Source organism: Mytilus galloprovincialis, chromosome 6 (genome assembly GCF_965363235.1).
Source record: "Mytilus galloprovincialis chromosome 6, xbMytGall1.hap1.1, whole genome shotgun sequence".
Taxonomy (NCBI): domain Eukaryota; kingdom Metazoa; phylum Mollusca; class Bivalvia; order Mytilida; family Mytilidae; genus Mytilus; species Mytilus galloprovincialis.
The window spans coordinates 37,226,050-37,253,552 of NC_134843.1; the positions used below are offsets into that span (position 1 = coordinate 37,226,050).

Below are 27,503 nucleotides of genomic sequence, written 5' to 3' on the forward strand. Positions count from 1 at the left end.
TGACTGCTTAAGGAGTAACAATAATGTTCAGCAAAGTAAGATCCACAAATAAGTCAACATGACCAAAAAGGTCAGTTGACTGCTTAAGGAGTTATTGCCCTTTATATTCAATTTTTAATAATTTTGTAAATTTTGTAAATTTTTATAAATTTTAACAAAATATTTTCCTCTGTAACTAATGGGCCAAGATCATTAGAAATTGAGATAATTGTAAGAAGCAAGAATGTTCAGTAAAGTAAGATCTACAAACACATCACCATCACCAAAACACTTTTTTGTCATGAATCCATCTGTGTCTTTTGTTTAATATGCACATAGACCAAAGTGAGCGACCCAGGCTCTTAAGAGCCTCTAGTTTTAATTGTTATTAATTTTTAGAAGAGCGAATTAATCGATTAGGTGGATAATTGTGACCGTCCCTAGCATAGACTTACATTTATGTGGGCGTTTCTTGAAGATTTTACTGATGTTTAACCTCTGGCCCATTATTTTTCGCTGTCCCTACAAGGAAACTTTTTTTAAAATTACGAATCCACCGATGTTTTCATTTGTCATTGGTTAAACATTTTATTATCTACACGAAGACGGATGTACTGAAGTTACATATGAAGAAAAAAGTCATAAATACGTTTTACAATTAAAATCGAATCGGTGATATGTATGTAGTCTCATCATCGCACTCACGACATTATTAAAATTGAAAGCCGTGGTGTAGTGGTTAGTGCATCGGACTACTAACACAAAGGTTCCTGATTTGATTCCCGTCTGGGATGAAAATTTCAGGGACTGAATTTTCGGCTCTCCCTTGACACCATTTGCGAGTATGGTCTTGAGGAAACGATGATAGTCCGTCGGAAGGGGACGATAAATGGCTGACCGGTGTTAAGAGAGAGCCATATCTCTTGCACGTTATTTTTTAAAGACACCCTTGTAGATTTATGCTAATGCCGCTACAAGGCAGCACTCGCACCCGCAAAGTGGAAAGGGATTAATATAAGTTGCAAAACTTGTTTCCCAATCCACTATAAATAAATATGTTTAAATCATTAAAATTGAAATTAAATCTATTCATTGGTGACTTGGTATATGGAGTAGAACAATCAATATTTTATTGTGTGAATTTTCATTTTTAAATCAAGAGTTCCAAATGGTGAAGTTGAAATCATTACTTTGTAAATTTTACGGACGTCATCTCTAGTTGGTTGACCGTTATTGAATATCTGTTTCACAGATGATATCGGATATGTTCCTTATGTCGTAACTACAATCTCGTTCCCTTTTCACGAATGTGACCTACCGAATTAGACTATTTACCCCTATTTGTGACATTTTTACCTATTGTTTTTATTGTTTTGTTCACACATCGTTGTCAATATACTGGAATTTGATGCGACTGTCATAGAAGTGAGAGGTTTAGCTAGCTTTAAAACCAGGTTCAATCCACCATTTTCTACATTTGAAAATGCCTGTACCAAGTCAGGAATATGACAGTTCTTGTCCATTCATTGTTGATGCGTTTTGTTATTTGATTTTGCCATGTGATTATGGACTTTCCGAATTGATTTTCCTCTGAGTTCAGTATTTTTGTGATTTTACTTTTTAAATCTTCAGACGATTGAAAAAGTGAACCATTTTACTTTTTAGTATCTGAATAGGTAGACATATATACCCTAGACATTTGAAAAAAAAAATGAGAGCCTTCCCGAGTTCAAGCCACAGGAACAAGTTTCTATCCATCGAGGGTCGACTATACATAAACAAATGTCCGTGGTTCAAATATATTATTATCAAATCTTTGCTTCTACTCACAACATAACAACAGAATGTAAGATGAGAAATGCGGATATCAATTTTAAACGAAAACCATTTTATTTACTGACAACTATTTTGTACTTAGGAATCCGAAAAATTTGACGACATGACGAAAACAATCCTTATTCTGACAAAATAGCATATATACTCACGCTGTATTTGTCAATATGAAGAAAATATATTAAGATATTTAATATAATTCACACCCATTGATATATCATATAATTTAACAATAAATAAGTAAATTATTAGGCTTATTAGAAATCATACCACATCTTCTTATATCTTTAGAATGACAATGTATGCATGAAGGTTACCAGAAATACAATAGAGAATAATACATGGCAAAATCCGTATCATATGTCGTATCATCCCGAGACATCAATATCAGCCCAAGGGCCTTTAGGCCCGAGGGATGATATTGGTCGAGGGTGATACGGCATGTGATACGGATTTTGCCATGTATTATACACTTTATCATATATTTCAACAGAAGAGTATTATATTATATGAACTGTTTTCCGATCCATAGCACTGGGTTACCTTCAGTTCTACTTTTGTCTTGTTTCAAAGGCCTTAAAAGAACTGCTCTATTACTTATCCGAAGCACCTGGGTTACCTTACAATTTGCGTGCTGTTGTTTTAAAAATATTTTGTTTATTATTGTATTAATTTTTGTGTTTTGTATTTTTCATAGTTGCATTTAGTGTGCCAACAAATATGAAAACTTCACATACAATATGAAAATTCGACGTTCGTGACGTCACATGTATACCAAGCAATGACGTCATTCAAAAAATTTACCTATTTTGAGGAAAACTTTTCTTAAGCAAAAAAAACAACCAAATCTGACTGTAAAAAAAAAAAAAAAAAAAAAAAAAGTAGGGGTGTGATAAAGGGTAGAGGTGTGATAAAGGGTATGCGATAAAGGGTAGGGGTGTGATAAAGGGTATGCGATAAAGGGTGCGCATCAAAGTTGCGCGATATGGATTAAACAGCAGGCTATTTATCACATATGCAAAACTACTGTATTTACTACTAAACATATGATAAAAGTATATATATCATACAAGAACGAGAGTGAAGAATTTAACTAAAAGTTGACTACCAAACAGGATTCATTTGTGAAATGAATGAGATGCCAGTTTCAATCGGATAAAAATAAAGATCTTGATCACTGCATGATAATTCTTTTAATCAGACTACTTGTAGTTAAATCTCTAAGACAAAACATGTGGTGTATAATTATTGTTGTATCAAAGTTCTCAAACAGAACGTTCTTCCCTGATAGCTATACATGTATGGACAATAATGGGACCGCTGTGACTCAGGGGCTTACTAAGCGATGAGGACATAGGGATCGATCACACTTCTGATTGTGACAATAAAGCAAAAAAAGTTAGACAGCATCAGTTGTATTTAATCATTTTTATTTTGCAGCATCCCGGCTCCACGCCTATGGGCTCCGACGCAAGTAAACAAAATGATATTGACATCATTGACAGTATTGATACGAGTATGGTTATTTTATGTATTCGGCCACCGAACGCTTGATTTTTGTCGAACTTATTTGGTCAAGTCGTCTAGCGAGCCGGTCATAGTGTATGTGGTGCCATTTTATCTCAGTAGCACGAGTTTGATCGAATACTGTTGGGCTGTTATTTAGAAGAATTTATATGAGGGCCCTCATGGGGTTTTTGATTATGTGATTACTTGGCCGTTTTTTTAATGATTATTTGATTATTAAGCCAAATATTTCATGATTATTTGATTACCTAGGACAGTATTTTTAGTTTATGATTATTTGATTACTAAAGATAAGCAAATATTTAATGATTATGTGATTATATTGGCAAAAAAATGGTGATTATGTGATTACTAGGACCCCCCCCCATGAGGGGCCTCTTATATGTATACAGGTTGTGCTTTCAGACTTGTATCACCATCACTGGTGATCTGATGGATGCATTATGTAGTAGAGTTATCACTGGTTCCAGTGGCGGATCCAGAAATTTTCATAAGTGGGGGCCCATTGACTGACCTAAGAAGGGGCCCGCTCCAGTCACGCTTCAGTGATTCCCTATATATAAGTAACTAATTTTTTTTCCAAAAAGGGGTAATCCGCCTCTGGGTTCTGACGTACTTATGATATAATTATTTCTGTGACTGCTACATTAATTTATAAGAGCAAACTAAAAATATTGATAGGTCATGGACCTCCTTTTCTAGATATTTGAGATTTAAAATATGGCGGGAAAAGGCTGACTCGGACTTTTACCTTATATTTGCATTGGTATTATTAGGTCTCAAAACAAAAGAAAGAAAGAATCTTTTAAAAATGACCTTTCATGAGCTATGAAGTGTAATATGAAAAAATAAATTGGTGTTATGGGGCAAAATATTTTACATTGTATTGTATGGAAAAACACCAAGGAGTCCGAACATTTGACACAAATTCCAAAACCTCAAAAAGTACATCCTTAATCCCGGGTTGAGAATGTTTATGAATAATTCTTCCTTCTTCCTCCGGAGAAAATCGCTTTGACGATTGACCATATACAATGGAAATATTTTAAATCGTCCATTAGAACAACGATGAATATATATCATACAATTGCTCACTAACTTAAGAGTGCAACCTAATGGATTGTTTACGATTCTAAGTGCAACTGAACGAGCATCGTAAGTTGTCAATGAACTTTGTGCAGCCAGCCGCATCCGATGCAATTCAATTTGTTTACATAACCTTGAATAGATGAATTTTCCGATATATATATGTAAAGGGCTCAGAGGTTAATGTCAAGATGATCATGTTGTGAAATTGTCCTCCCACTATTTGTTTAAAAGTATATATATATCGGGAAAGGATATAGACTGGGGAAATACATGAACACCGCGGGATACCTACCGTATTAAGAGATCATATAAGACCAAATTATAACGTAAGTTGCTATTAATTATAATTGATAACATCATGGATGCCTGAAAGTGTAACTGCTTGCACACGTTTAACCATAATTTTGCATTTTTAAGAGGTTTTTGCTACGTTGATTATACCAGAGACCTATAATATATTACATTTTACATGTCTGAACACAAAACTAAATATTTTCACATATATGTATATATACAAATGTATATACATACTGATATTAAGTGGAATTGTGCTTTTGAAATTATAATGGGTATACATTTCCGTTCGTCATGTAATTCCGTTGATTTATCTATGCCACGCAATTGCCTCTTGAAATTTTTCAAACACCCATCATGTGGGAAGCATTGAGTTCGGTATGAATTAAATGTTAAACTGAATATTCAGATACTAACTAGTAGGTATCTGAAGAGAGTAAAATAAGCTGTTTATTTTTTTGCTTTTTATTGCCCTGGTCTAGCATGTTTTACTTCATTCTAAACTATGTGAAATTCAACTTTGTATAACAGGTTGTTTTTTATATGTCAAATTAGACTGTTTTTATGTTATTTATATAATTATATTCGGTCCCAGACACAATATAATTCAGCATCAAACATAGCTACATAGATATTGATGTATCAAGACAATTTAATGTTTTCTTCAACCATGGCAGGTACGTCATGATTGATTTGTGAGTATTCCTTGTTTAAGATTTCGATCTTTTCGATTTAAGAATTTCGTGTTTGTGCTTTGTTGAAAAGATCTTACCAAACGGTATTTAGTTTATTCCTTTTCAGTTCTCAGAATGGTCGATGTAAAGATACCTTTAATTGTTACCTCCCTTTGTAATAACAAAATAGGGGTGCTTGCTCAGATGCTCATTCTTTTACTCATAGAATGTCAGCTAGTGTTAGATTGATAAGGAAAGAAAACTAACGATTTACAAAAAAACAGAACACAAGCTTTCTTTTAGCCTATTTCCTTATTTTTATACACGAAAAAAGTACTCCCTGCTACCCTTGCTAGCCCTATGAACTCCTGTTGAACTTTTATAAATAGTGAGGTCTCTGAGAAAAGGACTACTGGCTACTATATTTTGACAATTTCTAATGCTAATTAGCGAATTCGGACGATGTAAGTACTTTAAGTATATCCTAACTCGAGTTACAATCTTATAAAACCACAGGGTTACGAATTTTTGGGGAGGGGGACTTCATTTCAGATTTTAGCCTCTGGGCAAATATTTTATTCATTTACCACATTTTGATGACGCATAACTTTGCCCAGTCTTTTAAAGCATTCATTGACATTCGATAATTTCTATTACATTCTACGCTTGAGCCAGACTGAGGTCAAACCGTCAAAGGTGTTTTCACTGCAGGACATATTAAAGCATTGTGACATTGGGGGTTAATCATGTTTACCAAACTAAGTCTTAGGTAGAATAATTTTTTAAATCTTTAAAGATAAATGTACCAGGCTTGACATTTTGTACACCTCAGTGGCAGATTTACCGGGGGGTGGGGGTTGGGGCACATTAGGCATGTGCCCCCCCCCCCTCCCAGTTCAGGTCACCAAAACTTTTTTGTAACATAATTTTATTGCTACTGAAACTTCTTGTCAAATGCGGAAATTGTCACAGCTTAATTACACTTCTTAAACTGGCCGTTAATTAAGACCAGCGTCCACGTTGCATGATTTATGACAACTTATCGGTGGGTGTGTAAATATTGACACCTGTGTGTAATGTCTCTATGCAAAAGATTTTATGTAAAAGTAAAATGTGTAATGCTTTCCCTTGGTCCAGGAAAAATTAATTGACATTTCCTAATAAACAAAAATTTTTAATCATTGATAAAATGCTATTTGATTTTTGTTAAAATGTACTTTGTGACAGAATCAAGGACTTATATATTTCTCTAAAAGCCCACGCATGCAGTTATATATTTGTTTTTGTTTTTGTTTTTATTTTTCTTGTTTCTATTACCATCTACATGTATGAGGCTATGCTAAAGGTCACCATTTATAAGGATATGAAGGTGTTTTACATATTAGAATACTGAGCAAAAAAAAAGTCTTGTAACGAGGCCAAAAAAATATAGATAAAAGAATATAGAGGTGATGAAATACAAAGAAAATATTGATTGATTGTTGCATGGTTGTTAATTGTCCAGTGGCAAATATTTAATGCATGTTTACAATGTAGGTCAACTATAATAGAGATCAATTGGCAGGAAAATAAAGAACAAAGTGAATAAGTAAAACAATTAAAACATATAGAAATACAAAAACTATGATCTGACCCCCCACCCCATAAAAGAAAAACAACAACAACAACAAACAAACAAATCTTACACCCACTCACACTCGCATATACATATCTCTGAAAAAAAGATTGGTTCATGGTGCCCCCCCAGACATTGAGGTCCTAGATCCGCCCCTGCACCTGATTCATTAGTGACGCTTGTATTAAAAAAGTTTGAAAGACTAAATATAGTGGTAAGAGTAAATGATCTAGTACAAAGTACATGTATGAAGCAAAATTATGAAAATATTTACATGTATATATCTTTTTCAGTTTGTTATGCATATTACTGTTCTAGATGTACTTATCTCAGGGATTGAAGGTTTCAAATTGTCACATTCAATAACCATGATAACTATTTTCTGAATTTTACTGATAAATGAACAGTAATTAGCGGCTTTATAAGCAATCAAAATACACATGATACAGTGTTGTTGGAAATGTAATCAGAAAATTAGTCAGAAGCAAATGAATCGGCCTGGTCACGAAAAACAACAAATGATTGATTTTGCTTTTATTAAAAGTTTCTTTTTGTTATCATGGTTATTGTCTTATTGATCATGTTTATGTCATGTGACATGTACGTCTTATATTGTACTATGCTCATATTGTGAGCCCATTTAATACTAAATAAGTTTAAATAAAATTAAAACACATATAGTTGAAAACTGTTAGAAAGATTATTTATTAGATATACCCACAACCCAATGTTTTACACTAAAGATTTTGAAATATAGTTTTGGGGATTTTTTTCCCTTTATTTAAGTGTTGAACACAGATACAACTAAGTCTAATTTTGAATTTGACCCATACAGGTATAAACATCTGTTTCATAGGTTTTCTCACTTTAATTCAATAAAAAATATGACTTGTAACAAGTCAATTATTGATAAACAATGCAAAGAAACTGTCCAGAAGTTATAAAGGTTGTCTTCTTGAATTGATATTTCTCTTGTACCATGTGCACTTTTTAATAAGATGTTATGAATTTTGAATTGAATGATTATCTTCAGTTAAAAGATTTTGCATGCAATAAACATGATAAATATACATAATTAATCTGTTTTTTATATTAGCAGTACATGTCATTCTGGCTGGGCAAGTAAAGTAGACTACAAATTAAATTAAGCCTTGCAATAAATGATTTGAAAGACAATATTATGAAAACATTAATGCCATGCAGTTTTCTTTCATTTACAGTTAAGTTTTGAATCATGAAGATAAAATCCATGCAGGTAGAGTTTGATCATCAAGATCGAGTTTACTTGGTAGGGAGTACACTTCAAGGTGTTGTTAAAGTAAGCTTTGAAAAGCCAACCAAACTGCAAAGTAAGTTCTTTTAACTGTTTAGACATAAGAGTTGAACTGTTTTCTTGTATAATATATTACATGTGGACCATAATTTGGTATATATTCAGCCTTTGGTTTCTTTTTGTATCCTTTTTTATAAGTTCTAAAACTTTAACTTTTATTCTGTGGGTTGTGTTGGTGTTAGAATAGTATTAATGGAACAAATGAGTTTTTCAAGAAAAAATTAATACATTTTGATTCACTGTTTACGTGACAGGAAACCAAACAGGAAACCAATCTTTATTTTCTTTATTTTGCACAATATATTTCAAAAGCCATAAATGAACACCATTACTAGTGTTACTTGCTTCATGTTAATATTTAAAATCTATTTTCAATGTTAAATTAAAGTTTTTCTTAAACGCGACAGGAAACCATAAGAAACCGAAAGCATTTTTTTAGTTTTATTTTATTGCAAAATCTGCTTAAAATAATCTGAACAGTATACTTTTTCTTAAAATCCATCTTAAATGTAACAGTATTATAAAACTCCTAAATATGTGCTTGTTTTGAAAACAATTAGTACAATTTATTCAGAAATTTCCATATTTTCTTCATTGATACAGGATACCATAATCGTTGTATCTTGATGTTTTAGCCCAAAAAATGTATTTATCAGACTCGGACTTCTCTTGAACTGAATTTTAATGTGCGTATTGTTATGCGTTTACTTTTCTACATTGGCTAGAGGTATAGGGGGAGAGTTGAGATCTCACAAACATGTTTAACCCCGCCGCATTTTTGCGCCTGTCCCAAGTCAGGAGCCTCTGGCCTTTGTTAGTCTTGTATTATTTTAATTTTAGTTTCTTGTGTACAATTTGGAAATTAGTATGGCGTTCATTATCACTGAACTAGTATATATTTGTTTAGGGGCCAGTTGAAGGACGCCTCCGGGTGCGGGAATTTCTCGCTACATTGAAGACCTGTTGGTGACCTTCTGCTGTTGTTTTTTTCTATGGTCGGGTTGTTGTCTCTTTTGCACATTCCCCATTTCCATTCTCAATTTTATATTTGGTTTTGAAATTCCAGTTATATACAATTTATTCCAAATCATTGGCAATGTAAAATTCTTTAAATCCAGTAAAGAAAAAAACTTTTAACTTGGAATTAAAATCTTTAAAATAGGCACCATGTGATATTTGTGACCTGTACACCATCTACATGGTTTCCACATTTTAACCTACTTTAATGGGCTAAAATCAATAAAGTACTTCCTTTCAAGTCATGCATGGTAAAAGTTTACTTCTCCTTTGAAAAGTTTATTGCGTTTCTGAAAAGTGTTTGCAGAACATGAATAAAAAAAAATAATTAAAAATTGTGACAAAGATACCAACTTTGTACATTCCAAGTGTAACGGTACATTAACATGTATTTTTTATTAAATTATCTTTATTCACCTAAAATATCCAGTAATATTTACTGCTGAAGCAAAATCAATCCAACGAGCATCGGCACAATGATAAGAGACGTAATGTCGATTGAATTTTCCAAGGACCCTTTACATCGTTATCTGGAAACGAAGTGTGTTATAACGTCTGTCAAATCTGAAATCGATTTTGTCAAGTCATTGGGCATTTATTTTCACACAAGATCGTATGTAACATTATGCACATAGGAAAAATAATAGACCCCCGGCGCAATCTCTTTGAAAATTGTATTTTCAAGTCTACAGATTATGTTTGCTAACATCCCGTTGGAAACAAAAACAATGTTTAGACCTAGTATTTCATATATTCGGCTGTAAGAGCGTGATCACATGTTAGTCACATGTTTCACGTATGACCAGAAATGATTAGAACTTAACGACAAAAACAATTTTAATAAAAAAAAGGAAATAACTGGACTTCTGTTTCGTGTGAAATGTAACGCATAACGATAACAACATTTTCTAACTTAATTATTACGAAGAACAAAACTAGAATGTAAATCATCTCTGATTTACCTGTTTGAACATCTCGCGGGAGTTCATATTTGCATATTGTTATAAAGAATTCTATTACAACAAAGCAGATTGCATCATCTAAAATTTGCGTTACGAAATCGGAAACCAAAGTAACGCTAGTGTTCTTACACCTGCTACAGAAATACTTATAGTTCTCGGCATTTTCTTCTGACTATTCTTATTGGTCGATGTTCTTTATTATTTGAAAGCAAAAGTTACGAATTTGCCGGTGACGATTATCTATAAATCAGTCAGCGTTATGCACTTTGGAAGCGAAAAGTAACGTGAGAAACGACACAAAAATACGGTCGTATAATCTTCGAAATTTGTTAATTTCAATTTTTTTTCTAGGGAAGAGTAGCATACACTTGTATGTTGATAAAAATAAAGGCATCTTTAGATGTAGTTACAACTTTTCTTACAGTAATACACATTTTTATCACTTTTCTATCGTTATAGGAAACGAGCCCAATAGCAAATTATGGTCCATGTACATATTGAACAATTAATCCATTCTAAAATCTGTTTATAAAATTCATTTCTAACTTTATATTTAGTGGAGATTGGTAAGGCTAATGAATAAAGGCAACATTAGTATACTGCTGGACGATGAGCATAAATAGATTCAGGGAAAATAAATCTGGGTCACAACCCAACATGCCCAGCATGCCAAAAACTGAGGAAAACATATTAACTATAATTGATAAGAGGAAAACTACAGAACAACAGAAACTATGAACTGCAACAAAAACAAAGCCATCATTCATAGATTAAGAAGCATACTATTCGATAACAACTGCCTTATTCCGGACTTGGTACAGGACACTTTAACATGTTTAAGGAAAAATGGTTGGTTGAACATGGTTTTATGGCTAGCCAAACCTCCCTCTTGCATGCATATGGCAATGTTTAAAATACAGATAAAAAGACAACATTACATGACAGGAGTACAGTACAACCAATAACAATAATGACAACATTCTATTAATTCTAAGATAGAAATCATTAATATTTCATTTGTATAAATTTCTGACTACATGAGTGAGTCTTTAAAGTCATGAAAGTCATCTCAACCTTTTGGTGTAATTTTATCATTTATGAAGTATACTGTTTATTTTGTGGCTTTATTGAAAATGATTGACCCATTTATCACGTTTATAGAAACATATACTTCATGTACTTATTTATATAAATTTTCAGAAAATGATAAAAGACTAACTGCCTCAATATAATATGAACTGTATGAGGGTCGTAATGGGGGTTCCTTCATGACAAATAGGTAAAAATTCTTGCAAAATGATTTGAACAGACATTTTTGGTACATAACAATAAAATGTACACTTTCTTATAGACAATAAAAAAGTGACATATTTTGGCTAATCACATTATTTTTTTTCCAAAAAATAACAGTAAGGATAATTATTTCAGACCTCTTATGATCACAATGAGGATATCTGTAACATTTTAAACAATTTGACACTCAAGTTAGTTGAAAATTACTGTTGCCTGACAGTTAAGGCATTCCCACCCTCCTGCTCCTGTAAAAATGTTTTATACTTTACAACTTTTGTATTTTGAACAGCTATTGTGGTGTACGTCAAAGGTAAAGGTAAAACAAGCTGGGACAAGGATGACTTAAGTCATGATGACATAAATTATAGTGCAAAAGAATACTACATTGATGAAACAGTCAAATTATATGGAGGTTAGTATGACATGTATTATTTTTTTATTGAACAAAAACAAGAAACAGATATAGGTTTTTTAGAAAGTATCTTATCATTCAAATACACTCAACATTGAATAATATACTCTGATATTCAAACAAAAAATTAAAAAGCAATTTTGTTTAGAAATTTTTCTTCTTTTTATTTCAATGAAATTTTTGTAATTCTCAAAAATCTAGGTCAATCAAATACAAACAAGACAGACAGAGAATCAAATTTCTAAAATTTTTCCTTGAAATTTTCTCAAAAAGGAATTTTCCAGATGATGTAAAATTTGTGTATCAATTTCGTTTTTTAGGACTGACATCATATTCACATATGGTTCTCTTTTCTGATAAATAAAAGCATTTATAAATCACAAAGCAAACAATTGATATAATATGATTAAAGTACATAATATTCAACAACTTCAATTTTGTACCCTATTACAAGATTGTCAGACTGAAAACATGTTGACCAATATTAAGATACATAAATATTTTGTGTAGTAATGTCCAATAATTTTTTACCCATGTGCATTTAAAGAAAAAATGATTATAGCTATCAGATTTGAAACATAGCTCACAGTTTTCACTATTAACTACCTTCCAGCGATACAGATTATGGTTAATAGGTAAAATATTATGCTGCAGTTTCCATCTGAACATTTTTAATCTATGCTAAAAATATTCAATTGCCCTTGGAATATTTCAATCAATGGTTAAAAAAAAGGATGACCAAAAAGGATTTAAATGTTGCGGTGACTTGATTGAAGAGTCATTTTCAATTTTGAGAGACCAAACCTCTTCTTCAGTTGTATGATAAGTGGGCACCTTACTTTAAAAGGAATTCCTTATTTTGCTGCTATCATTTTAGTTAGCTTAAAATTCTTCTATGTCTATTCACAGTTTAAATTCAATGTTGGAGATTGTTGATTCATCACCAAGTTGAACATCATTATGTTCTTTTTGACTGTTACCTTAGAAATTTGTATGTTAAGAGTTCAGCTAAGCCTGCCAGTTAAGCACATGACAAGGTTCAGATTCATATCTAATTAACAGTCATGAACAAGTTTTAGCATGTCCTGAATATTTTGATAATGCATATTATATTTGCATTATTTGTTATAAATTTGCATAGATTATTCACAAAAAAAGAAACAAAAATTAAGAAAATAAAAAAGGAAAGATGGCATCATCATGTATCTTGTTTTCATCTTACAAGTAAAACATAAAAACGTCTTTTACATGCTCTGTAGAGTATTTTAGTAGAGTTATCTCCCCTTAAATGGCTAAATTGAAATATTGATTAAAAAAACCCAAATATATAGTATCTGGGTCAATATCCTTAATTGATTTCCCATAGGCGGTAATGGTTATGTTTTTCCCTGTAGCTCAGTCCATATTGTAAACTTGGATATATGTCATGTATGTATGATGGCTCCTTTTGAAGCTGAGAAATTTTCACATAATTGGTTAAATTTTAGGGGTACAAAGTGTGATTACTTTTTTTTTTTGATAATGCATGTTATATTTGCATTATTTGTTATAAATTTGCATAGATTACTCATGAATAAATAGGAACAAAAATTAAGAAAACAAAAAAGGAAAGATGGCATCATCATGTATCTTGTTTTCATCTTACAACATGTACAAGTAAAAACATTAAAACGTCTTTTACATGCTCTGTAGAGTATTTTAGTAGAGTTATCTCCCATTAAATGGCTAAATTGAAAAATTGATTAAAAAAAACCAAATATATAGTATCTGGGTCAATATCCTTAAATGATTTCCCATAGGCGGCAATGGTAATGTTTTCCCCTGTAGCTCAGTCTATATTGTAAACTTGGATATATGTCATGTATGTATGATGGCTCATTTTGAAGCTGAGAAATTTTCACATAATTGGTTAAATTTTGGGGGTACGAAGTGTGATTACTTTTTCTGTAATTTAGCTTACCCCAAAAAATGCTTTCCTGATCGGGTCCTCGTGGTAAAAAAATTCTCTTTAGGCCCTTGCCGTAGCGTAGGGGGCATTAAGTTTTACCCTTGTACGTACGTACATACGTCCTAAAATTGATTTCCAATCTCTAGCTTCAGTTTGCCTCAACCAAATGTTACGAAAGAGGGACGAAAGATACCAGAGGGACAGTCAAATTCATACACTTATGAAACTTAAACATAATGCTTATTACCACAAAATACAGATCAAGTTAGAATTTTGGTAGTGTCACTCTAACCGTTTTATAGTTATGCCCCTTTATAAATGAAAAAACACTACAATTTTAGCTTCTGTTCTTTAGCTTAAGTTTGCCTTAACCAAATGTTATGAAACTTATTAATAATGCATATTACCACAACACACAGTTTAAATTTAAGTTTTGGTGGCATCACTTTAACTGTTCTAGAGTTATGCCCTTTATAAATGGAAAAATTGCTAAATTTTTAATTTCTGTTCCCTAACTTAAGTTTGCCTCAAGCAAATGTCCTGAAACTTGTACATAATGCTTATTATCACAAAACACAGATCAAGGTTGAATTTTGGTGGCATCATTTTTAAGTTTCCGTTCTGTAACTCTACTTTGCCCTAACCAAACATTATGAAACCTATACACAATACTTATTAATACAAAACTCTGATAAAGAACTATTAGGTTATTGGCAGAAGCACAAACTTAATGTTAAGGAACATTATTTTCTATACTTGGTAATTTGTATGCATGTATGGAGGAAACTATACCCTTTATCTAGCATTTGTCTAGAGCTTAATTTCATGAATGTCATCTTGCCTCCTTTTGAATATGTTCTTTTTTTTTAATTGCTGATAAATGATTTGCACAAAAAGAACCTCTTTACTTCTGATTGTGATAGTGTCTGTGCACCAGACTTAGTCACTACATTTTTTTTTAAAAGACGTGAAAGCTTAACGGTACAAACTGTTCATGTTCTTATGTATAATTTTGATATACATTGTACTACTTTTCACAAAATGTTTAAACCAGCTTACTATACGAAGTAACTTTAATTTTCAAATTCTCTAGTTAATTTTGTTTTTTCAGAAGATACAGGAGAGTCTGTGAAACATCCACAAGGAGACTTTTCTTATCCATTTTCTGTCCAGCTCGGTGCAGATATGCCGTGTTCTTATGAAGGGAAAAAAGGCTATGTCAGATATTGTTGTGAAGCAGTTATTACACGACCTTGGAAGTTTAATGAAACATTTAGAGAACCATTCACTGTTATACGTCATCTTGACTGCAATGAATTTGCAGATGCATTGGTAAGATTTATTTCTGTATAAAAATGTCTTGTTTTGCTTGCTACAAATGTGATAAGTTTATAAGATATTGGTGGCTCTAACATGTTCAAATCTGACCTGCAACCTTAGGGGGGAGGGGGCGGGGTATGGGGATGTTAAGAGACCAGGCAAACTGATGTCTCATTCAAATTTATTTGTGTTTTGTTACCTTAAAAAATTTAAAACTTTACTTGGACATGTTGAAAGACTTTTATTTTGTCTAAACATTCTTATTAAAAGTGACCTGGTGACCTTTAGCATTTTTTTAAGTGTCCTTTCAATCTAAGGAGGACCTCTACTTTAGTCTAACATTATTATTACATTTTGTATATTGAAATAATAATTTTTACCATCTTCTATGACTAAAAGATTACCTTATGAGGTTCATTTCAAAATAAATACCTATGGAATACAAATGCTAAACAGTCTTTCATTCTTAACATGCTTAAAGTGTCTGCAATTGGTTGAAATAATGTTGAATCAGGATATAAGAAGATGTGGATAGAGCGCCAATAAGACAACTCTCCATCTTAATCACAACTATTTAAAGAAAACTATTATACCTTCAACATGGAGCCTTGGTTACACGGAACAGCATGCTAAAAAGGGCCCCAAAAACTATTCTTGAAAACAGGAAAAGCAACTGTTTAGTCTATAAAAAAGGAGAAACACTTATGGACAACATGCATGGCACACCACTAAACAACAGGCTCTTGACATAGGAAAGGTGCATACAAAGGCAGCAACTTTAAACGCTTAAACAGGTGCCAACCTTCACCCTAACCTGAAACAGTAGTGTAACATTACAACATAAAAAGACACAATATACAAAGTCTGAGATCACAAGAATTATTACATCAGGTAAATTTATATATTATATATATGTATTTGTTACAGAATCCTATTGCAGACACTGTTGATCAGAAAGTTGAAGGATTATGTTGTTGCAAGTGTAGTGAGGAAGGATCTATGACAGTCAAGATCCAGATCAACAAAACAGCATTTGTACCTGGGGAACCTTTGATCTATGAATTCTCTGTTGACAACAGAAGTCAAAATGTGATCAAAACCATTGATTTTATATTACGTCAGGTAGATTTCATATTACATCAGGCAGATTTTATATTATGTCATGTATATTTTGTATTATGTTAAGCAGATTTTATATTATGTCAGGCAGATTTTATATTATGTTATACAGATTTATATAACATCAGGTAGATCCCTTATTAAGTCAGGTAGATTTCATATTATGTCTGTTAGATTTTATATTACGTCAGTTAGATTTCCTATTACATCAGGCAGATTTTATATTATGTCAGGCAGATTTTATATTATCTCGGGCAGATTTTATATTATCTCGGGCAGATTTTATATTATCTCAGGCAGATTTTATATCATGTCAGGCAGATTTTATATTATCTCAGGCAGATTTTATATTATCTCAGGCAGATTTTATATTATATCAGGCAGATTTTATATTATGTCAGGCAGATTTTAAATTATCTCGGGCAGATTTTATATTATCTCAGGCAGATTTTATATTATGTCTGGTAGTTAATTGTTATACATTCATATTGCTAAATAAACACCCAAAGGGGTCATGCCATTAACATTTATAGAATTGAAAGGACTGATTATTGTTAAATAAACAAATCTGTGTTCTAATCTGAATAATAACTTAGATTCAGATTCAATAGTTTATTAAAGTCTCACCACTTGTATAACATTATACATTTCAATATACATATAAAACATTGCGTATAACATGAAATATTGGATAACATATATAAAACATATTGTATATTAAAACTAACAGTAAAATATCATTAGCTTATAAATACTAAAACATAAACAAGTGCCATTTTATTAAGAATTATGAGAGACTAATATTAAAGGATTAATTATATACAATATTTTACATAATTTTAAAACAATATAAGTATCTAATTAAAATACATCATTAGCTATATACAAATAAAAAATTTGTTCTTCTACATAAAATATAATAGCAGGTTTTAGCAACTACCTGACATAGCTCTTCATTACTGAATAAAACTATAAATTTTTCGTCAGAAGACAAGTTATAAAATTAATCGTTGTGTTTTACTGCTTCATTATACAATATATTTCGAAGTGACAGTTGGCAGGTATGTAATGTACCACAAGGTTCCAGATCACTAAGGAAAGGCTGGGATTGTGTTTAGGGGCAGTTGCCTTACATGTTTAGGAATATGTGGCATAAAATGGTCCAAAACATGCATTTTTCTAGTTTCCAGACAATAACTTGTGTTTAAATGTATGGATCTCTCTGAAATTGTAATGCAAGGTACCATACCTCAAAGGGAAGACAGGGCTTGAATTTTTTGGGTAGTTGCCCCAAAGGTTTAGGAATTAGGGGCCAATTACTAGCATTTTTCAAGTTTCCAGACAATAACTTGTGATTAAGTGTAAGGATCCCTCTGAAATTGTACTACAAGGTTCCATACTACAAAAGGGAAAGTTGGGGGTAACTTCTAAAAAAGGGGGTAAAAATAAATTGGGAGGGGGGATTTGTTTTTTTCATAATTTTTTTTTTTTTTTTTTTTTTGCATGCACATATATATGTATATAGAAAAATTATCAGTTATTAGTTAAGATATTAAGCATACAGGTTTTAATAAAGCTGTAACTGAAACATTTTCAAGAAAATAACTTTAGTATACATACTTATAATTATACCCACAAGGGTGACTGGGGGATAGAAATATGGTCACTTGGTCTTCTTCCGACTGGCAGTAAAATTCTTGCTGAAGTGGGGCGTCCGTTTGGCTGTGCGGGATGTATCAAGTTCGCAGTCACGTCCGGTCAGATTGGGGACATTAAATCCGATTCCTCGTGTAAAGAAAGTGCCATGCTCTTTGCATGTTAAGAACCCTTGCAACAATTTGAGGGGTCCATAGGTGGCCTGTTGCAAGGCAAACTTTCTGTCCCTATCCAATATACCCTCATTTTTCAGTGGCAGTCCAAATTTCCCTGACCATCATTCCAGATGGTCTGTTTTATTTCAAGACCTACCTATAGTATTTATTGTGAACTTGTTCTCGCCCTGAATATGCATGAAATATTTGCCACTGGATTTTAAGCAACCAACAATCAATCAATCAATCATACTTATAATTATCAAATTAAGAAACTATTTGTGAACTTGGCAGTATGATTTGGAAAAGTTTCATTTAATTGAATTACTAGATTAATATATTTGTCCAGTGTGATTTTCATTGTTTCCTTTTGATTACAAAATATTTAAAACATTTATATATATAATTAACAGAAAGATAACCAGATGTAAATAACGTTCTCTCTATCTCTTTTTTTATTCTAGAATGCGACTTTTGCTGGATTTTCAGACCGTATGCTCTCATCTGGTAAACCTCACTTCCACACAAAGAAAGCCAGTTTTAAACTGTTTAATGAAAAAGTTGAAATACCAGTGAATCAATATAAATCATTTAAAGGTGCTGCCACAATACCGGCTATTCCACCAACTGGACTAGCAGGTTGTAATATCATTGATATTGACTATAATGTGATTGTAAGTTGTTATTTATAACTATGCTTCTAATTCTGTAAATTCAGAAATTATTGCCAGGTTTTTATTATTATTAGAACTTCTGTGCCATATCTTGACACCTATATTTACACATGATCTAAGCATCTGCATCATTTAATTTATTAGTTACGCTTGGAAAATAATCACTGTCTTTATATAGTGTTATAATTTCTCATGTTTTAATGTATTAATATCTACACTTTTTTTATGTAAATTATTAGATTTTATTTCATCTTACATGAACGTTGTTTGTTTACTTGTACCCGCTTGTTTTTAAAGTAGATTTGGTAGTATGCATGCATGAATTTGGTACCCGGTTAGTTCGCCTTGATTACATGTTCACCGTGGGTCTGTTCGTCCTGAGTTTTTTCGCCCATAGAGTCCATTCCCCCATAAAGTCTTTATTGGTGGAGGGTGTGAGTGTTGCCTTGTAGTGGCATTAGCCTGCTCTTTTTTTGAAATTTTAAGAGTGTCTTTTACGTGCTAGAGATATGGCTCTCTCCTAACATTGGTCAGCCATTTATCGTCCCCTTCCAATGGACTATCCTCGTTTCTGAAAACCATACTCACAAATGGTGTTGAGGGAGAGCCGAAAAGTTACCTTTTATGCATCTCTTCCACCTCAGAGCGATCAGCTCTTTGAATAATTCCATCTTTGCTAGCCAGATTTATGATTTCTATTAGTTGTAACTTGCTGCATCAAAAAGCACCTTTAAGTTTAAGATGATCACATGTATGGTTTTGGGTAAAGCCAGATAAATTCCCCAATATATTCAATAAGATTGTTGTATTTAATTTTGTGTTTTAAAATTTAATGAAATTTTAAAATTTTCTGGTAGCATATTAGGAATCATATAGATTCCTCTAAAAAGGGAACAATATTAAAGTAACAACTTATTCTTGGATTCTTGTAGCTCTTTGTTGAAAACAGTTTTACTCCTGCAAAGTTTAAAGCGCCAGTGTTTATAGGAACAATCCCAACAACTGGAGAATATCAGATTCCAGCCCCTCCAACTACAGATGAGAAAGCATTATCTGCTAACGATATTGGGTTGTCTCTTCAGCCATCTGCACCTCATGGATGTAAGTATAAATCAAGGCTTCCAAAACGGTTATATATTCTGGTCAATTGTATAATGTCCGGTAAAAGTCCGGCTGGGCAAAGCATGAAACTGTCATCTACTTTTTAGCTTTCACGGCTTTTCTGTCATTTTAGCATAATTCATGATCTTTTTGACCCAAAGTTTTGCCTTTAACAACCACACATTTCCGGTCATAAAAATGACATGATGATTAATTACTATCAAAATAATCCCTACTTCAATACTTTCTAATTTAATCAAGGCTAATTAGTTGTTGGACAGCTGAAAAGTACCTGTTCAGGTGACAGGTTAACTATTTTCAGTACCGGACATCGTATGAATTAATCTGTCTATTCACAATTATTTTGGTACATTTCAGCGGTTTGTATCTAATTTATTTAGTCCAAAAGATTAAAATTATAATAAATACATTTATAAACATGATTTGATGGAACATTTAGAAAGGTTTTAAATGAAAAATCGTCAGAACTACGTTGTATGAACAAGAACACGTGTGCACATGTGCACAGGTGGGAAATTTAATTATGAATCCTACATTTCTTCAAAAATGCTAAAATATCATTGATACCTGTATCTAACGTTCATTTCTAGTATTTAGTTTAAGAGATAATGTGGAAAGAGCTTCTTCACTCAGTCGTGCTTTGTAAACGTACACAGATTTTACGTATCCGTTTAAGGTCCATGTTTTACCATTGTCAAGTCAACATCCGGTTTGGGAAATGTGACTTAAAAATGAAAGTAAAGTTTTTGACATCATTTTGCACAAATAAAGAGTCTAAGACAGATATGAGCACACTGATGTGCACACTTTGAATGATGTACTGCCAATTTTAACAGTTTACGTCAGAACATCAAATTCCTATCAAAGTAAAGTTTAATATCGTTTTTTTTTTTTAATCTAATGTCATTGGGATGGCCATCTGATTACCATAATTGCCATTTGTGACTTAGTCTTAGGGATTAAAATCGGGATCAGATATAAAATGTCTGGCTGGCTCTTTTATTACACTCTCCCATCACTTATATGGGACACATTCTCCATTTTTATGGCCCCGCAACGAAGTTGTCGGTGCCATATAGTTTGACCCTTGTCCATAATTCCGTCTTTCCGTAATTCCATCTTTCTGTAATTCAGTCATTCCGTCATTCCGCAACAAACCATTATACAGAGTTTTTTTCTAAATGCCTTCAGATATTTGGCTGATTTTTATGCCCCACCTACGATAGTAGAGGGGCATTATGTTTTTTGGTATATGAGTTAACCATGATGAGTTACAGATAAAGTTTTAAGTTTCGTTCAGCTCCACTAATTTTTGCCGAAATTACAGGCTTTGGACTTTGAGAAATTGTTGAATATCACAGGTATACAGACTTTTTTTCTAAACGCCTTCTGATATGGGGCTGAATTTTGGTATGTGAGTTAACTATGATGAGTTACAGATCAAGTTTAAGTTTCGTTTTGCTTCACTAATTTTTGCCTAAATTACGGGCTTTGGACTTTGAGAAATTGTTGAAAATCACAAGTTATACAGACTTTTTTTCTAAACGCTTTCAGATATTGGGCTGATTTTTGGTATGTGAGTTAACCATGATGAGTTACAGATCAAGTTAAAGTTTTGTTCTACTCCACTAAAATGACAGCTGATTGTTGATATGTGAGGCTACCATTGTGTTTGTGTCCACATGTGTTTATATTGAAATTGCAGATTTTTAACTTTTTGGGACGGGGCCATTCATGTCGCTTTGACACACCTAGTTTTTTTTTATGTGTTTTCTACTGTAATGCTGTTTTGTGTATGTGGTGCTATTATATTGTTACATGGAATTGAAAAGAAGGACATCTGTTTTAGTTTGACATTTAAGTGCAATTATTTCTTCGTTTATATTTAAGTGCCGCCATCGTATGCTGAATGTGTTTTTGGAAAGGTTGATCTAAAGGAAGATGATGACAAGCACACAACATCGTACACTAACTGGGCCCCTGCTTACACCTACTACGATTGGAGCAAGACAACAAATTATGGAGGATTGACACCATCAACTGTTACCCCAGCTGCAGATTCATACAACCATATTTAGACTTGAGAAAAGTTGGACAAGGAACAAGTTGATATCTGTGTTAAAGTATTTATAGTAGATCAATAATAAACAGCTAAATGTTTTCTTAAACTGACATATATTGAAATTCATCGGGTATAAAATGATTATTTGTGCATTATTTGCATGTGATCAGGTGATTGAATATAAGGATTTCATTTGTCAACAGAACGGAAACATAACAGTTTAAATATTGATAATTATTTATCTTAAGGTAATAACATTCTGGTTTAAGACTCTCCGGATTTTGGCATGACCATTTTATATTACTCAGTACTAAATGACATGAGCATATATATATAGTTCCTTCATATGTCTGTCTTAAAAAAAAATACCACTTATTGTCATTGATATATATTTATTCATTTCATCATACACAATGTGACATATTGTGTATTCAGATTTTGAGTTTGAATGCACTACACAGATTTTAGTAAAGTTGCATTGTAAGGGCTGAATTAAAAATCGACCAATATGTTGGCCTCGTTATAATCTTTAAATTTAGATTTCTAAAATATTGCGTCAACAGAATGTGTTGCAAAATGTTTTCTTATTGCTGTAATATATCTATTTAAATGATTAAAAAATATGGGGATCATTGTCAAATTGTATACACTTAAGTAATGTCTGAAAATTTTTTATATTCTATACACATGGAAAAAAGTATTGCAACACCAAATTGAAATTGAAATTAAAAAAACACTTTTTATTTTTTTGTGATATAATTTAGTAAAATAGAACTACTTAAACATTATTTAAGTATCACCTGAGTTTAATCAATAAATATCGACTCGGTAAGTTTTTATCTGCACATGCAGCTACTGTACCCGTAAACAGCAAAACAGGTGTTTTCATCCTCATTGTTTTCAACACTTTAATAAAATAACCAAAATTTTAAAGTTATGTGATTGACACCTTGTAATGGGTCATCGACAACTCTTAACTGCAGCAAGATGACAGATTATCAGCATGAGTGAAGCAGGAGGTCGCTGTAATAACTGCACGTATTGTTGGTCATCACCATTCCACTAGAAGTCGTTTTGAGAATTAAAAATGGCACTAAACGATGTTAAAGACCTTCCGAAATAAAGAAGACCCTCTATACCATTTGCTAGGGAAAATCAAGCATAAAAAAGGTTGGTCAGAAGGAAACCCCTTGCATACAATACAATCCAAAAAAGAGAGTGTTTGGCATACAGGGACCTTTTAACAAGAACTGTTCGAGATTGACTCATCGCTACTGGTTATCGTGCGATAAGACCATTTCGGAGACCTTGGTTCACGAACAGACACACAGTTTTCCGTATCCAATGTAGTGCAGAGCTCGCTAAAATTGAAAATTAGCATCATGGAGGAAGATTCATTGTTCCAATGGAATTCGGGTCATCTTCCGTGGACGGATCGTAGCCCAGATTTGAACCATATCGAGCATATATGGGACACTATTGGGCGGGAAGTGCGCGAAAGGACACCCCATTTCAAACACATCATGAAATAAACAATGCCCTTCATCAGAAATGGTTGCTGCTACCTTAGCAACAAATTAGTCGATTTTTGGCAGGAATCAGAAGACGTTAAGATGCGGTTATCCGTTTGAATGGAGGCTGCGCACAAAGTAATAATTCTTTGGCGTGTAACGATCAATCATGATGTGAACAGTCATCTGAAGATTAATTTTGAAATGTCTGACATTGTAAAGTTCGACTACAGTCAAAGTTGTAAAATGCATTTTTTTGTACAAAAAACGCTTCATTTTGTTATTAAAATTGTGGTTATATAAATCATTTTTTTTTTAAACATTTTTTGTTCGTTTCAATGCCAATGTTATCATAAACTATGTTTCAATAATATTATACAAATATCTTATTACATATATCCAAAAAAAGAGGCTGATTTTTCAATTTTTGAAAAATCAAGGTGTTGCAAAACTTTTTTCCATGTGTATATATATCAAAAAAATATATTTTATATGACAAAAAATTAAAATGGTATTTTACATCAAACAAGGGCATTACTATTTAAATGATCAATTAAGTATCTTCATATGTTTGTTTGTCTGTCCATTTGATTGATTTTGTACATCCATTTGTAAACCAGTTTTAATTTGTATCTACCAGTCATTCTTATTCAATGGCTTGACACTTTTCGAAAATCTTCAGTAACCAATCTGATTTCACACCTTCTACTTTATGTTTTAATTGATGTGATTATTTGGTTTTACCATACCAAAATATCTTTGACTTTTTATATTTCAAATTAGAAAGTTCAGGTTTTAATTTGCTACCTTTGGTAAGAGTTTTTTTTTAATTCAGTTTTTTAATGAGAACATTTTATCACTTGCCTGTTGCCTTTTAGGTTGTGCGTTTAAATCCTGCTCTTGGCAGGTGCATTCTGCTCCTATCTCAGTTGACTAGGATTGTCAGTTTTCCTACTGTATGTTAGTAGATCTTTCAGGTTTTAATTTGTCATATCTGCTAAGAGATTTACTATATGTTTTGTATAAAGAACATTTTATCAATTGGCTTCTGATGCTAAGTTTGAGAGTTTGAATCTCGCAAGTGGTAAGTGCATTTGGATACAATCTTAATGGACAAGCTAGGATTGTCAGATTTCCTACTGTAGGTTAGTGGTTTTCTCAGGTTTAAATTTGTTATCTCTGCTTAGAGTTTTTGTATTTAATTTTCGTTTTGTATAGAGAAAAATTAGTGTTTCTTATTTACTTCAGTAATCAAGAGTAATTTTATGTTCTTGTTATTTTTACACTGATATACCTCTGTAAGGACAAGGCTTTTTTTTTGTTTCTTTATTGAAAAATCTATTTTAAATATGCTTGTGACCATTTGCATTTCCTTAAAAGGCTGTCAGATGTCAGAGTAATTTCTGACTAATACTGTGGATTCATTCATGTTTGTGGGAACCAATTTTCATGGATTGAGGAAAACTTACATGTTCGTGGATATTTAATTTCATGGTTTTGGCGAAATCTGCATACAAACCTATAGAAAATTTGGTTTTCGTTGAATCTTTAATTTCCTGGTTCACCTGTTCCCACGAAATCAACGAAAATTGGTATCCAACCAATAATGATGAATCCACAGTAATAAACATGCACAGCATGTTCTTCATAAGGATGGAGTTGCTCACTATGTGAGAATCATACTCATTTTTCTTGAAATATGTAACTTTAAAGTTAGTTCTTATTTTAATGTCTACATTTGTGTTATTGTTGATATTCTTTATTGTAACTTATATATACACAACTAAAGTGCTTTTATTGATGTTTACAACTTTTATATTATTGTATTTTCTAAGGTGCTATATGTATATTACACTTATTTGTAAGTGTTACTCGAAATGGTAGTGTTATTTCTTTTTTAACTATTGTTAGAATTTTAAATTGGATGCAGATACAAAAAAGATTGCAAGGCTACAAGGTTAAGGTATGTTTTATTTATCTATTTTTAAAAAATATGCATTAAGTGTAGCATTGTGTATGTTATATAGATATGAGGAGGAATACAATGCTCATTAAAATAATTATTTAAGATAGGAAGGTGAACAACATATGAAATAGACAAAATAGAAAATATATATGAAAATAGTTTATTTCAAAATTATCTTTCAGTAGGTTCTCAGGGTTATCAACACATTTGAATGGGGACATATGATTGGAATCCCCCTTTTTAATGATGACTGGATCTGCACTTTAACATGTACCACTAATTGCAATAATGTTACTGAAGAAACTGATGTATAATATAGACCAATGCCAAGTTGCTTTTATTTTTGAATGCATTGCACTGGTTACCCTGAGGTCAATCACGAAAATGCACGTTGGGTCTTACTGTGATGTATAAACATGAGTATTGTGACATAGGAATGTAAGGGGAAGTGCAAGAATTTCGTCTATTTCTCTTTTACTATAACAACAAAATAAGCAAATAATAGGTATACATCTTATCAACTTTTAAATCAAAATTATTCTATTTTGTTTTGGAAATTTATTTAAGAAAGTTACCATTAACCCAAACAGCAAATATTGCAAAAAAAGTTATTTAGTATTAACTTTCTTGTACTTTAAAAAGACACCGATTGATAGAATGGATGTAATGACCAGTCTACATTGTATTAATAATATAGATCTTTGTCGGATACACCAATCATGAGTTTCATTTTATGAATGGATTACACCAGGTGACCGAGGTCAGTATGCCTTGATTTGCTATTTCAGTTTTTGTATATTGATGGCTGTGCTTCATTGCAGTGCTGTCAATAATTTTTTTATTTATTCAGATGTATTTTCCTTAGATTTAATATAAACATATTTGTTTCATATTGAAAACACATTATGACTCTTATTTTACCTTATAATGGACCATCATCCAAGCATCCATAGGATGTGATGGATGATGGACATTCTGTAAGGAAGCCGAAGGCTTCGCGGGTTAAAGATGAATATCTTATTCTACAGGCTAGTAACGACCTTGTTTTACAGTTGAGGGATTTTAAATCATAATCACCTGTACAAATCCACTCATGCGTGCATATATAAACCCGTGCACACCTGTATTCTGTCTCATTTTAAAGTATCCCGAAAAAGGATATGAGCGAAAAAACTCATTTAATTGTATATAAAATGGGTGGGCCATAAATCAAGGGCGGGTCTTTAACCCGCGAAGCCTTCGGCTTCCTTACAGAATGTCCATCATCCATCACATCCTATGGATGCTTGGATGATGGTCCATTCTATTACAGAAGCCTACAGCTTCTTGGTTAAAGATGAATCTTTAAAGCAAAGAGAATCAATGAAATGAGATAAAAATGGCCACAAATATAAGATTTGAAACATCCACATTTAATGCTGTCATAAAATATTTCAATAATACAAAACTTTCTATAATTGTCTTTATCATAATCACTAAAATGAAAGTTCATCTTTCCATCAACATTATCAAATTCTTCACATTTCCATCAACATTATCAAATTCTTCACATTTCCATCATGACACAAAGTCCATAAAGTTCATTCATATATCCAACACAACACTATCCTGGAAAAATCGACAGCTCTGGTCAATCCACAATGTTACCGGTTTCTGTAAAGAATGGAACTCCTGTAAAATATTATTTAGGTTGTCATTAAACAGACAAAACAGCATTAATATATTTCTTTTTACATGTCTTAACACCTCTTTTAGCTTCAACCTCTCTTAGATAAAATTTCTTAAATGTTTTTGCAGATTTCCAATTTGCTGTTTTCATAATTGTATCTAGAGTGATACCAGCACTAAAAGCTGCAGATGTAGAGGCGCCTCTGAAAGAATGCTCCTGAAATTTTGTAACATCAATACCAGATGAAGTCAAGACAATTTTTAACCATCGAGC

At 32.3% G+C, this 27,503-nt stretch overlaps 1 protein-coding gene across 3 annotated transcripts in view; it reads left to right on the plus strand.

The window, feature by feature from the left end:
* The window catches only part of LOC143079504 (arrestin domain-containing protein 17-like), a 39,379-nt gene extending 17,112 nt beyond the window's left edge, over positions 1-22,267 (plus strand). Inside the window, exons 1-8 of one of the 3 annotated variants that reach the window (XM_076254868.1) lie at positions 4,623-4,754; positions 8,232-8,360; positions 11,906-12,028; positions 15,088-15,308; positions 16,224-16,418; positions 18,691-18,900; positions 19,833-20,001; positions 21,913-22,267. In XM_076254868.1, the coding sequence (XP_076110983.1) occupies positions 8,246-8,360; positions 11,906-12,028; positions 15,088-15,308; positions 16,224-16,418; positions 18,691-18,900; positions 19,833-20,001; positions 21,913-22,100 (1,221 nt within the window). In that variant the 5' untranslated portion in view covers positions 4,623-4,754; positions 8,232-8,245 and the 3' untranslated portion in view covers positions 22,101-22,267. Of the gene's footprint in view, positions 1-4,622; positions 4,755-4,783; positions 5,861-8,231; positions 8,361-11,905; positions 12,029-15,087; positions 15,309-16,223; positions 16,419-18,690; positions 18,901-19,832; positions 20,002-21,912 lie in introns of those variants that run through there. The other 2 variants (XM_076254867.1, XM_076254870.1) reach the window with 2 other exon arrangements.
* Positions 22,268-27,503: the final 5,236 nt, after the last annotated feature.